This window comes from Euprymna scolopes, chromosome 19 (assembly GCF_053919585.1).
Source record: "Euprymna scolopes isolate OS-2025 chromosome 19, ASM5391958v1, whole genome shotgun sequence".
Lineage (NCBI taxonomy): Eukaryota > Metazoa > Mollusca > Cephalopoda > Sepiida > Sepiolidae > Euprymna > Euprymna scolopes.
In genome coordinates, this window is record NC_136500.1 from 696,813 (window position 1) to 713,223 (window position 16,411).

General features: G+C 35.5%; 1 protein-coding gene across 2 annotated transcripts in view; it reads right to left on the bottom strand.

Moving 5' to 3' along the window:
* Nucleotides 1-16,411, bottom strand: part of LOC145303396 (uncharacterized) — a 114,883-nt gene that overhangs the window by 35,535 nt on the left and 62,937 nt on the right. For both annotated transcript variants that reach the window (XM_080144705.1, XM_080144704.1), the window contains exons 13-17: nucleotides 12,778-12,810; nucleotides 10,113-10,275; nucleotides 3,751-3,871; nucleotides 2,230-2,332; nucleotides 520-557 (exon numbers count right to left, since the gene is read on the bottom strand). In XM_080144705.1, the coding sequence (XP_080000831.1) occupies nucleotides 520-557; nucleotides 2,230-2,332; nucleotides 3,751-3,871; nucleotides 10,113-10,275; nucleotides 12,778-12,810 (458 nt within the window). The remainder of the gene's footprint in view (nucleotides 1-519; nucleotides 558-2,229; nucleotides 2,333-3,750; nucleotides 3,872-10,112; nucleotides 10,276-12,777; nucleotides 12,811-16,411) is intronic.

Genomic DNA, 16,411 nt, shown 5'->3' on the forward strand with positions numbered 1-16,411 from the left:
TTTTTGAAGAATCTATTGAAATGAGACAAAATTTTCATCAACTTTCAATCAGACTAAAACGAAGGATTTGCTTTGACTCCCCAGCATGGACTTAGATTTTACACAATGTTTATGGAATGAATTTGATTAAATGTTTAAATTGTTAAAAAACAAGAGCTGACGATATTTGAAAAGTTTTAAATAGTTCTTTTCATACAATGGCTAATGGATTAATAATGACCTCCATTCTGTCTCAGGAGAGAATATGAATACCTCTTGCCTGCAATCATGAATCAAGGGTTGCACAATTGAAAACCTCATCTCTCCTAAGTCAGCACTGCCTGATTCCAGTGATAAGTGAAGTCCAGGACAACCGGAAACAATGCGAAGACATGCAGCACCTGGTATTCCCAAATGATCACCCTTTAGTACTGATCAGTCTCAATGTTGTTTAACTTTTGTGATCTAATGGGAATCAGTGTGTCAGCATGATTATGCCGTATTTATACAATGCCAGAGATAAATAAAGATGATACTTACAATTATTACTGGATGCTGGACTTGGACTAGAGTTGGAACTGAATGTGATAAAAAGAAACACATTTTATAGAAAAACTGAAATTGCTGTAATATTTTATTTCTGAAACTCATAAAAAGAAACAAAATTGTATTTGGGTTTTGTGATGTAAATGTTGAAAATAATAACGAGAAGACTTGGAAACAGTGAAATGAATAATATATTAAACAGAAAATACAGAAACAATGTTAGTTGAGTGGGAACTCCACACAACTGAAGGACAAAGTAAAGTTACGACCGTCTCTCTGAGTCTTGGGTTCAGACTGTTGAAAAGCAAGTACATGTTCACTAGAAGTGATTGTCAGAATCTGTCGGGGGGGGGGGGCACCCAACACTAATAATGAAAAAAATTGAATGAGTATTTTTTGAATAGTTTGAACTAACTTTCTCATTTTTATTGTTATTTTCACAATACTTCAGTCGATGTAACTTCCAACTTTCTTCAGATGCATTTTTTGAAATTTGGGAATCTATGTCAAACTCAGAAACTTTTACAAAATTTCAAGCTAAACATTTTATTTCATCCACAATAGGTTGTTCTTATTCTGTCAACTATGAACAAGAATAATCTACCTTCAAGAATTAAATGAAGAGTTCAGTTCAAAATTATGTATAGTTTCTTAATTTCAACAGATATATTTACAAGTTCAAAGATCTTAGAATTCAAAAAGATGCACCCGATGAAGTTGACAAAGTGGAACCTATTTGATATGAATTAAATAGGATAGACTTGACTCTCAAGTGTTTATGAATCTGGAAGATAACACCAGACTGTATCTGCTTCTCCCAATCACCTTGGACCTCCTTGCCATTTAATTCATGTGATACCAGTTTAGAAGAGGTGAGAGTGGAGATTGTGCAATTCTTGCTTCACTATAAACTCCTCATAGAAGCATCTTTACAGGGGATTTCCATTGTCTCTCAAGACTGAAAGGAGGCAATTTGAAAGTAAAATGTAGATCTTAATTTTGTACCTGATTGGTTGTGTTCTTTTTTTGGCATATGAAGCCTTTTCAGGTTATTTAATGCCAAATTCAATACTTTTGGAAATAAAGTTTTTATGCTTCAAATTCTTTATATTGTCAAATATTTATTCATTGTGGCTAGTTTAGTTGTTGTATGGAGAAAAATTGTTTTTGTTTTTGGCTTTGCAGAACTTGATTGAGTTTTTCAAGGGGAAAGAAAAAAAAACAATAACATCAATGTTTGGTGTATTTATGTCAGGAAGCTGATATCTTCACACAGCCTAATCTGGTAGAAATGTTGAACTTGAAATTGTTTAAAAACTTTGTATTTTATCAGGTTATTTTTTATATACTTTCGTTGACTTACTTTCTATGGCTGACTCAAATATCTTTCTGTAACTTTGAAGAAATTATGAAAATGTACAAAAATTTAAAATGCTGGTTTTAGTATGGAAATTAACCGCTATATTTCAATGATGGTGTTACAATTATGATTGCTAGAAGCGTTGTTAAATCACTATTAATAATTATCAAGAATAAAGAACAAGCATCATACCAAAATCAATGCTGTAATCATTTTTTTTTTTTTTCGTAATTTCTCCCAAGTTATACAGATACTCTATATATTCCTTTATTTTTTGTAAGAGGAGAGTAAATAGAACCAAGATAAAAGGTAATTAAAAAAAAAAGGATACAAAAGGTACTTACATTGTATGCTGTCGGCCTTTTTGCGTTTGCCCACTGTGAGGTTGAGACTGAGAAGAACTTGACTGTTGGGATGAAGAAGTGTTTGTAGAGTTTCCTACAGGACCTGAGTGGGTAGAAAACAAGAAAATGTTAGGCACAAAACGTGTTTAATCAATTTGTACAAATCTCAAGAAACAGAATGGCCATTATAATGCATTGGCAGGAGTTTGTGAAGATACATTTATCATTATTGATTTGTCTATTTCTTTGGAAAGAGAGGGAAGGCGAGAGAGTAGATAAGAAAGTGAGAAAATAAAATCTTAATAAAAGGCTTCAAATCTTTACTAGCACATTAACTTTGCAGTTCTCGGTCTCTAATTCTTGAAACAATTCTTTCATGATTGTAAATTCAGCCTGGCTAAAAAAATATTATAGTTTATGAACTAGAACATTTTTTGTATATATCAATTAGAAATATACTTGTCACAGAAAAAATTGATTCCCTAAACGAGAACACTACTTAATTTTGTACAACTTTTATGTCTCATTATGATGAATCAAATCAAGATTTAATGGAACTAAATCTTATGTATAGAATTTTTATTCCCATTTTGATCAGAATTCATGACATTATTATTTTGAATTTAGAAAATTCTAGCATCTTGCTTAATTCTTTTCTAACTATGGATGAAACTTAATGCAAATACGAAATATTGAAATTTTTAAATGTATATTTGCGCATGCATAAAGAATACACATTATTGCCAGGTTCCAATTTTTCAACGTTGACACCTTAGCGTCTTTTTTTTTTATTAAAAACCCAAATTGAATTTGTTCCACAGGTCCAAAAAACCCATATATCAAGTTTCAAGTCTGTAGACTAAAAATGGACAGAGTAGTTTAGTAGAGACCATTGCACACAGACAAAGCCACTTTTATATATAGAGAAAGATATACACCTATCTAACTTTATATAAATAGTCGTGTTGGGATGATTAAGCAGAATCAGAAAATTTTGTGCCTATTTCCTGGTGCGAAAATGATTCTTTTGTCTTTTTTATTTGATTTTGTTTGGAAAACTTAACACTGCTGGTAGTAATAATAACAAATATTGATTTTCAACCACCAGTAAAATGAAAAATCTATCATCCCACTCACAAGTGTGTTTTTATGTATGAGAAAATATTAGCACATTTAACAAGTTTTTTCAGTAATCGGCAAAAAATAGCTACTTTAAAGTTAAATATTTAGAGATTTATATAGAATCAGGAATTTAATACGGAATCAGTAATTGTATCCAAATCCAGAAAATTATTGGAATCGTTCCATTACTAATAAATAGAGCTAATCAGCTAATGATGTAAAGTGTTTTGTAAAATTGTCTGCCTACAACCAATGATTGGTAAATTTGGTGCCGACAACCAATGATTGGTAAATTTGGTGCCTACAACCAATGATTGGTAAATTTGGTGCCTACAACACATGATTGGTAAATTTGGTGCCGACAACCAATGATTGGTAAATTTGGTGCCGACTACTTACTGATGGCAGGTGTATTTGGACTGACTGTGTTCGCTTGACTGGAATTTCCAGATGACCCAACAGAAATGGATAAATGTTGTGATGATCCTCTTCGAGTAACCATTCCTTGATTCGTTGTTTCCTAAAAACAAATAAAGAAATCATTATTTTGTTATCAATAAAGTTGTCTACATCAACTTTATTTTCATAATGTGCAGCTTTTTATTGCTCAATCAGAAAAAGATTTGTTATTAAATATTTTTTTTTTTATTGATGTTTCATCTCAAACAAGGCACAAGGCCACTTAGTCATGAGGGGCTACTATTTGGGACCAGATTTGCAGGGATACTATTTATGGAGTTTGGCAGGCAGATGTTTGTTCACATTACACTTGAATTTTTGCATGTCAGTACAGTCAGGGTAGTAGGGGCTCAGGAGGGAATTCCAAAGTGCAGCAGTCCAAGAATGCTCAGATCTGAGTAGCCTTTTAGCATGGTAGAGAGAGCTCACCTTCCTTGCAGCAGCCTTAGCAATTTCCTCAACATATTTGTTCCAATTCATGTTGTCAGTGAATGTTAACCCTAGGAGCTCGAGGGAAGTAATTAAATCATTATTTTTTTTTATTGCATTTTCATCCCAAACAAGGCACAGTGCCACTTTTATGTAGGAGGCTACTATCTGACACATAAATTGCAGGGATACTATGTAGGAAGTTGAGCAGCAAAATGTCTGTTTACATTGCACTTGAACTTCTGCATGTCAGTACAGTCAGGGAAGCAGGAACCTTGAAGGGAATTCCAAAGTTCAGCAATCCTAGGAAAGAAACCTTAGAGTCGAATGTTTTTTGGCATTTGGGGATCTCTACTGTGTAGGGGTGGGGTTTTGCTGCTTGTCGAGTTTGTCAGGGGTATTTACATTGAAGGGGTATAAGGGTTTGTAGTTTGTCAGAGCACTTACCATTAAAATACTTGTAACACAGACAGAGGGATGCAACATTTCATCAATGGGACAGAGGCAGGAGCCTAGCTAACAGTTTAGGACATATTAGGTTAGAGATTCTTTTGAATCCTGTCCAGGAGTGAGAGACTAGTAGCAGATGCACCAGCCAAAATGTGACAGCAATACTTCATACATGGGCGAATGATGGCCTTGTAGAAGTATAGGTACTCCCAGTCAGTACGCTAGCCTTCTAGACCTTTTTCTCACAACTTCCCCTGAGCTATGTTTATGCTCCATTCTGTCCCCTCTGGGATCTTCCAACCACTCGGTTGTATCAGTTAAAATAAAAACGAAATGCAATAAGTCCTCAGACGTACCTCTCCACCATACTGTATATTGATACTCTACGGCTGACTGGGATAGGTTCCGTACATTTATATCTGATCTACCCCTGCATTCCATGTTTAAAAAGGATGTGTCCTCCATAGTATCAGACCTGACCGAATGGCTAATTGTAGGCATAGACTGATTCATACCATCCAAGAAATTCCAACAAAAACCTAACAGCCAGCCATGGTTCTCCCATCGCGCACAGAAATCACTTTTTCCATAACTACCAACGTAAGAGATGTAGAGACTAAAGCTGCTTTCAGGATTGCCAGCAACCACTGTAAAAGAGTAATAAAAATGCAAGAGAGCTATATGCTCAGTCCGTTAAATCCAAAGTAGCTGAGCAGCGGCTTGGTTTCCACCAGTTTTGGCAAATAGCAAACAGGATCCTGAATAGAAGCGTGCATTCTATCCCAACCATGAAGTCATCTCATCAGCATCAAATAAAGCCAAACTATTTGCCAAGAACTTTGCAGCTAATTCTATCCTATGCGACAAAGGCCATCAACTCCCCGTATTACCTCCTATAACGGACAACATGCTCTACAATGTACAAATATCTGTGCGTGAGGTAGCCAAGCTAATCAAGAACCTTGATTCCAGTAAAGCAACTGGCCCTGATGGCATTCCAGTTATAGTGCTGAAAGATCTTCAACCAGAACTTTATTAGTGACATGCAATATGGTTTCCGTTCTGCTAGATCTACAGCAGATGTGCTAACGATTATATCACATAGGATTAGCGAATCTCTTGACAAAGGCTTCCTCTCTAGGGCAATTGCTCTTGACATATCAAAGGCCTTCGATAAGGTATGGCATAAGGGCCTACTTCACAAGATCTCCAGCTACGGTATACCTGGAAATGTTTTCTCAATCATTAAATAATTTCACTCTAATAGGCTCATAAGAGTAGTGGTTGACGGGCAGAAATCAGACGCCCGAAGTATTAATGCTGGAGTTCCTCAGGGGTCCATCCTGGGCCCAACTCTCTTCCTGATCTACATCAATGATCTCCCAAAACACATACTTAAATCATTCATTGACATCTATGCTGATGACACGACAATCTATAGCAACACATCAAAGGCCGTAAATGACAAAGTTCTCTCTGATTCTCTCTCCTCTGATCTTGAGCGCGTGGTACAGTGGGGGAAGAGGTGGCTGGTTACTTTTAATGAATCTAAAACCAAGCTCCTATCTTTACATCATCAACGTTCTGATCCCCATCTGGCATCAATTGAAATGGGTGGCTCTCGTCTAGGGGAAGCTCCATATTTTGATAAGCTTCTGGGCTTGACCTTTACTCCTGACCTGAAATGGAACACATACATCAAGTCAGTTGCCAAGGTCGCCAGAAAAATGGTAGGATCCTTCTACCGCTCCAGAAGATATCTCACCCCTGATGCAATTCTCTATCTATATAAAAGCCAAGTACATCTAAGGATGGAGTACTGCTGCCACATCTGGGCAGGAGCTGCTAAACACAGCCTATCCTGCCTTGACAGAGTACAAAATAGACTTCGTGGCTTAGTGGGTGATGCCGTTTTCTCTTCCCTGCAACCTCTCTCCCACAGGAGAGACATTGCAAGCCTGTCTTTGTTTTATCGTTACTACCATGGCAAGTGCTCGTCTGAGCTCCAATCTCTGGTCCCCCTTCGCCAATCTTTCACAATAAACACCCGACTAGCTGAAACCACTGTCAAAAATTTTCCTCACTCTTTATCTATGCCAAAACCAAAACGTAGATTCCATGAACAAAGCTTCTTTCTTAGAAGTGCACGCCTGTGGAATTGTTCCGTTTGCCTGTTTCCCACCTGACTACAACCTGGATGTCTTCAAGTCCAACATAAACAAATTCCTGATGAACCGTCCCCTTAAGTAAGACACTTTATCAACTCTCCAATACTAACGTTCTGTACACGCAATATCCCCGAGTGGCTTCCGAGCCTTGATAAGTGGTGACTACGTTGTAATAAAAAAAAAAAAAAAAAAAAAATAGGATACTTTCAGGCGTAAGTAACTTTCTAGCATGGTAGAGAGAGCTCACCTTCCTCGCAGCAGCTATGGCAATGCTCTCAATGTATCTGTTCCAACCTATGTTCTGTGCGAACGTTAAGCCAAGGAGTTTGAACAAAGTACTTTCAGGTAAGGTATCATTAGCCATAGCTATTGGTGGTTGAGAAGGGTTTTTGTAATCATTAAAGTAAAGAGTCTTGTCAGCATTGATTGATAAATCATTATAATACATTCTTCTTAACATGTCTTAAAATAGATGCTATATAATAAATTTGCATACAGTAAAAAGCATTTATATAGAGTTGAGCAAGATAGTATTAAAAAGATATAATATAAATGGGGAAAAAAATGTCAGAACTCCTTCTCACCAATTCGTACCAACTCATCTTAACTTAAACTGTAATTCATGACACCAACTCTCAATGTTTATGCTCTCTATCGACTGTCTAAAACTTGGCCGACTGATCTCTCCAGTTCCTCCTTTTAATCACCACTATTCTCCTCATGTGCAAATTACTGCCACATGTAAAAGAATCCATCTAAAAAATTTTTTCTTTTCTTCCCTTTCTCTTCCCTAATCCTTTCATCTGACAAGCCAAACACAGGCGTGGTCACTTGCATGAGTAATACCTTCTATTACATATTATAAGCTGAAACCTTAGAGAATGACTCTCAGTCTGTAGTCATAAATACTCCCAACTAATTCAACAAACAGCATAATCCCACCCCTACAGATTCTGACAATGGACTATACCTGACATCACTTCCAGTGATCAGATTTTTCTTTTCAGCAGTCTGAACCCACGACTCAGAAAGTGACAGACGTAACTTTGTCCTTCAATTGAGAGGAATTCCTATTAATATTGTTTTTGTATTTTCTGTTTAATATATTATTAATTTCACTGTTTCTGGGTCTTCTTGTTATTTACAACATTTACAACATAACACTTAATTATAGAGGTCCCTAGATGCCAGAAAGTTTCTTCTCTCAAACCACTAGACTTTAGAATTCCCTGTTTCCTGCTTCCTTGATTGTACTAACATGAAATCTAAATGTAACATAAACATACAGCTTGCTTCTCAACTCTCCAAATAATGTCCCTGTAGGCATGATCCCAAATAGTAGTCCCTTATGTCCACATAGCAATATGCCTTGCTTGAATTAAATAAAAGTAAAAAAAAAAGAAGGTCAAAGGTTAAATAAACTGAAATGTGAAAATAACAACCATGTTCAAAAAATATATTCTAAAACAAAGACAAATGACTGAAATCACACTATCAAACTCTTTAATATAGAAGAGAACTTTAATGCCTACTAGACATTATCCCTAAATGTCTAAGGTCTTTCTGGACAGAGGTTTGTCAGGACAACCTAGCATGAGGATATTTCCCCCTAGAAGTAAACTGGTTATAGTCAGTTAACATACTTCCTAACTGCCGGCGTAGCACTACCGGAAGTGGTGACAAAGAAAATCAGTTCCTTCACTTTTATTGTTCTTCAGTATTTCTATTGTGAAGCAATTTATTGAAATAAAATAGAAGAAAATAACATTATTGAAAAGTATTACAAAATTAAAGATAAAAATAACACAATTTTTTCATTTTTAATAACAAAAATTTTTTAAAAAGTTTATTTTATTTGAAATTTTATAATATATATTTATGAAATTATAAAAGTAAAAGTTTTTTTTTTTTAATTTAAAAATATGTTTATGAAAGTATAAAAATAAAATTATTGAAATCAAATGTCATAAAAAACATAATATATTTTCAAAATAATTTTTAAAGATTTTAAGGAGTTTTTAATAATCCTTAAAAAACAAAACAGAAAAAAACTAATTTCAATAATTCTTGATTAAAATAAGATTGGAAAAACTTTCCAATGATTATTAAATAAAAAAAGAACAATCAGAAAAATATAATAAAAAAAAAAAGTTAATTCACAAGGGAGATATAGGCACATGAGAAAAAAGTGAAGGAACTGATTTGCCTTGTCACTGTTTCCGGTAGTACTACGCTGAAAGTTAGGAAGTATGTCACCTGACTATAACTCGTAGTTTGATATGCATTAATTTGCATATCAATGAGGCACCACCCCAAAATGATGTAATAAAAATCCTGAAGTCAAGATGGTGGGGAGTCGAGTTCTGAGAATAAACTGAACAGGTGGGAATTTACAATGTCGTTTGAATGCTGATAAGAATATATTTTTGCATTATCGGAGAAACTTGTTTATAGTTTGGCATTATCAGAAAAACTTATTTATATTTAAGGTTAACAGAACTGCTAGTAAGTGGTGCTTCTCATTGAAACTTGTCTCCATTGCTGACATGTTGCTGAGCTGCAGAAGTGCCAAAAATGGAGTCGTGGTTACGATTTTTTAACAATTACCTGTAATTTACATAACTTAACTGCAAATAAAAAAAAGTGGCCTCTGTTTTCAAACAAAAGCCAGAAGTATTAACTTAAAAGGAAATAATTCTAATAGTTTAATGTGACTTCAGGATTTAAATGCAACTGTTGTCAGGTATTAATAATTAAAAATAAATTAAATCAAATATAAGTTGAATTAAAAATAAACTAAATAAATAAACTTTAAATAATATTTCTAAATAGTACAATTAAAACGATTCTATTACAGCAAATAGCTAATAATATCGAGCTAATTATTAAAATAGATTTTATTAATGTAATATGCAAATGAGGTTACTCATTCAGTGCAGATTTCATTTGAAAAATGCTATATATAAAAATCATGCATAAATTTGAATGTGTAATTTCCTTTGATAACCTATAGCAGATTTATATATTTCTTTGACCAGGAGAGGTGTACACACAGATCTCCTTTGCAAGAAATAGTCTAAAACAGATTTATATATTTCTTTGAACAGGAGAGTTGTACACACACACACGAATGTGTCTACTTTATATCTATAGAAGTTCATTTGTTAAAGATTTAAGAGTTGGGAAGTGTAAAAAAAAAAGGAGTCATGACAAATAAGGAATCTGATTGGTTTGAAAGACGGTTCATCATCTTACCTGATTCATTGGCATGGGTGTTGTACTCAGAGGACTATGGCATGTTGATGGGTTGATGGAAGTCACTTGAGGTGATGCATTTGGACGATTTGTGCTGACCACAAAGTTTTGGACAGGAGTTGCACAATTGTTAATGAACAGCATTTTAAATTGTTCAAAATATCTGAAACAAGAAAGAAGACGGATGCATATATATGTGTTTATATGCATATAAATAAACAAATAGAATAAAGAAATAAATTAATATCTAGAAAATATTAGGTTGACAAAGTTCTTGTGGAATTTATACTTTCGATTTCAAAGGATGTATTTTTAAATATGTTTTCATTATACCTTTAATTTATATCTCATTTTAAAGAGCGTTTTTTGCTCTATCTTATCGTTTTAATTTTACAATCATTTTAAAACAATTACATCTTCTTTTCAGAATGTTGAATCCAATATGGAAAAAAAGCAAATTTGCACAACTTTCTTTTTCAATTCAAGCTAGGCCAAAAAGCTGCTGAAACAGCTCGCGATATCCACAAAGTGTTTGGCTCAGAAACCACTACTGAACGCACAGCACAATGGTAGTTTAAGAAATTTTGTGGCAGCAACGAGAGTCTTAAAGATGATGAGCATAGTGGTCAGCCATCAAATGTTGACAACAATCAATTAATAGTCTTAGTCGAAGCCAATCCATGCACAACTGTTCAAGAACTTGTTTCTGAATTAGATGCAACATATACAACAATTTTCAACCACTTGAGAGAGATTGGAAAGACAAAAACCTTGATAAATGGGTGCCTCACAAATTGAAAGACACCAAAAGATATGTCATTATGAAGTGTCATCTTCCTTTCTTTTACGCAACAAGAATGACCCGTTTCTTGACTGGATTGTGACTTGTGATAAAAGTGGGTTTTTTATGACAACCGGCAATACTCAACTTAGTGATTAGACACCGATGAAGCTCCGCAACACTTCCTGAAGCCAGAGTTGCACCAAAAGAAGGTTTATGACTAAATCGTTAGCATCTTTAATTCATGATGCAAATATATGTATATATTCTGAATCTATAATTATTTCATTTTTGTTTGTTTTTTTCCTTACAAATATGAATAAATGATCTTTCATTTTGTTTTTAGCAAGGAATGTGGCATCTTACTGGATGCAGGACATTCACCCGTTATCTCAGACATTCTGAGAGATCTTTTTAAGATTCTAATCGTCCCTTTAAGTGCAATTGTTTGTATCTCTCTTGAATTTGGTTCACCAGGTATATTTGTCAGGTAGTTTTCAAAATTCTTTTTCATGAGTCCAGTTGCTCCGATAATGACTGGAATGATAGAGATCTTCCTAACATTCCAATTTCTTTTCATGTAATACATAATCCCTTGTTATTCCATTATCTTTTCTCTCTTAGCTCTGTTTGACATCATTGGGGATACTAATGTCTACTAAGTTGCTTCTTTCTTGTTCCATATCACTACGTCAATTTAATAACTCTGTTTTCTAGGTACATAGCTATAGGAATTGCATAGTCATAATGGACGGTGTATGATTTATTTCCAACTCTTCTTTCTGGTATATGTTCTCAGGAATTGCTGTTACATTCGATATTCAACTTTTTACAGATGGCTAAGTAGAGCTGTGGTGTCCATCTGAATCCACAAACAGTCATAGAGTTGAGTGTTGCTGAAGGAGAAAGTCCTATAAACGTTTACAAGAAAGTGAAAAACATTTACAAAAATAAAACTTTAGACAACAGCAATATGTGAGAATGGGCCTACCATCTCATCATGAGAATTCAACAGTATTTGATTATTTAATGTCATATCAACTCTTTTGGGGTTATTTAATGCAAAATCCTGTCATATTGATAATAGGTTTTTACATTTAAGCTTCTTAATACCTTCATGTTTATTGCTCATTGCTTTTTTAATGGCATATCAATCCTTCCAGATTATTAATTCAGTTGATTTGGCAAAAATCTTTTACGATTAACATCTTTAACTCATAATACAAATGTATGCAAATACCAAGGGATGTAGGTTCCTTCCATACTCAAGACAGACTTTATTTAACCTATAGATAGAACTTTGACAGATACTCTTTGTCTAAGTGGACTTAACAGTAATGATAACTAAAAAGTGACTCTAAATTCACTAAAACTCCTATTGGATGTTCTGTTATGTAAAGAGTATGAGAGAAATGCAACCTCATTGTGGTCATGAGTCAACTGCTAACAAATAAAAAGCAAACACTTTAATCAGAGTAAATAGGTACATAAGCAATGTCCATCTTGGAATTACCAATAGCAGTGCTCACAGCTTTATTGATTCATTTAAATATTCAAGTGTGTGTTTTTGCTTGTTGTTAATGTTAGCAGATGAAGACACGATTGAAACAGTTATTGAACTAAACTGTCATATACTCCTTACTCATTTAGATTCATGCCATCAGACTTCTCCTTGATCCAATGAAGGGAAAAGATTATGATGGTGTTGAAGAAGTGAAAACTACTGTAAAGAATTAGCTACGCCAGCAAGTGACTATGCTTTATGAAGCTGTGATGTATAGCAGCCACGTTTTTATGTACATATTTGTGTTCCATTAAAAACTGAATAGAACAAGATGAATTCTTGACTGAAATAGAAATGTATTGATTCACTAATGTACTTACTTATCAACATTTTCTCTTGTTCCCAATTGGAATCTACAAAACAAGAAAAGTTCAGAAACATAATTCATAATACATAAAAATTTACAGTTCTGAAAAATGAAAATATCTTAAACTTTGAGATATATAGGACACATAGGATAAAAAAATTTTAATATTTAAATGATTCCACAATCTACTGATATTATGACTCGTATAAAATCAACTGTATGTTGGACAGCTTTTAGAAACTGACTTGCAAACTAACCTATTTGTGGCCAAGTATTTATCCCTCTTATTCTCAAATCAATTCTTAATATTTCCTCCAACATTTTCCTTGATCTTCCCTTGCTCCTACTCCTTTACATTCTTACAGCTACTAACAAAAGAACTCTCATTTATTTTTTCAATGCGACCAATTAATAAAGTCTTTTACATACATCTCTATGCTGATTTAATCTTCCTCTGAGATTTAAGCCTGTCTTTAACACTCTTATTACACATCCATCATATCATTTCTCTACATGCAATGTACTAGGTGCTGTCAGTATGGGAACTGTACACAATTATTCGCGAGGAACTGAAGATGCAGAAGATTTGTGCAAAGTTTGTCCCAAGGCTGCATCATCCTTGTCACAGACTATTTGACCAAGATGGGCATCAAGACAGTTCCTCACCCTCCCTATAGTCTAGACCTTGCTCCCTTTAGAGGCTGTTGTTATAAGGCAATTGAGTAGATGAAAGAGGCTGTGGTAAGAGACAGTTGACATGCTCACACAAGAGGACTTCCATGGGGCTCTTTAGAAGTTGTTGACATGGTAAAACAAGTGCATTGCAGCCGGAGGAGATTACTTTGAAGGGGACTAGAGCTTCATGCGTGTACTATCAATAAAAGTGCCTATACAAAAAAAGTCTGGAAACTTATTGACGGCACCTTTTATATCTTCAACCCTCACTGGCCAAGTTTCACTTCCATACAACATCACACTGTGTACACATACCTTAGTAGACAGCAGTAACACCATTGGTTAATAAATGGCAGAAGTTCTTAGAACTTATTCCATCCACTTATAACTCTTGCAATCACACCAGCATCAGATCCTCATTATGTTCCCATGGTATCACTAAAGTAGCACAACTTTTAAACAACCTCAATAGTTTCGCCATTCAAATATAAATGTGTATATTTTTGAAGAAGGGGAAAAAAAATCAATAAAAACTTGTCATAAAAGTCATTCGATGAAAATTAAAAAATAATTAACACCAATTATAATCGAAATAGTAACCAATTACACCGGACAACTTTTGTGGGCAAAATTGTGCACAACTTGGTGAATTAAACTTAAATTTTAAGAAATTTGTAAGAAATGTTTAGAATGTTTCAAACATGCCATGACACGTGTGACCAATTAAAAAGAACCTTTTCCTACACAACACAATCAAATTTACATCTTTTCTCGGCCGCATCCACAAACACTGGTCTTACAGTTTGGAATTTTTCAGATGGGGATTGATTGTTTGTATTACTTTTTTTGATTAGACGATTGTTCTCATCTTGAGTGTTATTTGTGCAACGTTTCGGTCAATATAGCCTTCGACCTTCGTCAGGCATGTTGGTCACCATCTTGGAAAGTACTATCCTAAACTGAGAATGGGGCAAAGGACTTATACTAAGTAGATATTAATAAGTCCCTCTTACCTTTTTTTTTTTTTTTTTTTTTAATGGAGAGTTGATAATACAGTGGATGTGTTATCGGCAGCAGCTCCAGTAACTCTCGGTTCTCCTTTTTTGTCCCTCAGTCCTCATTTCCAATGAGTGATGTTTCTGACAAAGGGTGAAGAAAAAGCTGCTTCCCAGGTCGGTAGTACTTTGTGAACAGTAGTCTGAGATGCCGGAAATTTTCTGTCTCTATGTCTATCCTTATGGCCATGTCACTAGTAAGGGTGCTGGAGGTATATGTTTTCATCTGGGCTGACGTTAACCACCTGATAGTCAGGGACCCGAACCTTGGATTAACCACTAAGGAGGCTGTCCTATCAGCAGGTGCAAAGTACAGGGGCTGCTGTATTGCCATATAGAGAATGGATTCTGGACCATGCAGTAGTTTCTGGTGGGGCCTCTCGATGCCATACTAGTAGGTAATTGTTACGGCTTTACCTTATCATGTGCTACAAAAAAAAAAAAAATCTTCCCGTCTTTTCTCTCTTACTTTCCCTCTCTGTACTGCTCTAACCAAGTATGCTGACCTGCTCCACAAATCCCAAAATCACCAACATGAAATATCTCAAAAATAAAAAACACGAATAAACCTAGAACCCCATCCTCCAACGTAGACCCCTACTACCATGTCTCCTTCTCCAACGTCAGGGGTCTACGTTCCAACCTTCCAGAGGTTGGAACCCAATTACAGGAGACAAAACCAGACATATTTTTTCTAAGCGAAACTGGAATAGGGCCGACCACCTCCCTAGATAAGTTCATTATTAATGGATACTCAAACTTAATATCTAAATCTGACCCCCAAGATTGCCATGGGGATGGAATATGTACCTACATTAAAGATGGCTTCCCGTGTGGCAGGGATATCTCCAGAGAAGACCCTAATTTACCTTTTCTTCCGGGTTGGACTTGCTTACACCACCGCATTTATATTTGCCCTCTATCGCCCCCCCCACAACAACGGAGTTACTATCTTTAAGAGTATATCAGAGAAAATTGACCACATACTGTCTGCTCATCTCGCGGCTAACATTCACATTTGCGGTGACTTCAATGTCGACAATGTGGAATGGCTGACCCACTCGAACAAGACTGATGATGAGGGGAGGTTCTGTCATTCATGATTTTGCCATTGCCTATGACCTCACTCATATATTTCGCGAGCCCACCCGTGTACCTGATACTACCGGTCAGTACGCCAGCCTTCTAGACCTTTTTCTCTCCACTTCCCCTGAGCTATGCTCATGTGCCGTTCTATCTCCTCTGGGATCCTCCGACCACTCCGTTGCATCAGTTAAGATAAAAATGAAATATAATAAGTCTACAGACATACCTCTCCACTGTACTGTATACCGATACTCTATAACTGACTGGGATAGCTTCCGTAAATTCATATCTGATCTACCTCTCCATTTCATGTTTAAAAAGGATGTGTCCTCTATAGTATCAGACCTGACCAAATGGTTACTTGTAGGCATAGACCAATTCATACCATCCAAAAAGTTCCAACAAAAACCTAACAGCCAGCCATGGTTCTCCCTGAATGTGCTGCTGCCATCGCACATAGAAATCACTTTTTCCATAGCTACCAACGTAATAGATGCACTGAGACTAAAGCTACTTTCAGGACCGCCAGCAACCACTGTAAAAGAGTAATAAAAAATGCAAGAGCTATATGCTCAATCCATTAAATCCAAAGTAGTTGAGCAGCGGCTTGGTTCCCACCAGTTCTGGCAAATAGCAAATAGGATCCTGAACAGAAGCGTTTGTTCTATCCCAACTATTATCAATGGTCCAGAGGTCATCTCGTCAGCATCAGACAAGGCTAAACTATTTGCCAAGAACTTTGCAGCAAATTCTACCCTATGCGACGAAGGCCATCAGCTCCCCGTATTTCCTCCTACAACACACAACACGCTAGGTAACATACAAATATCT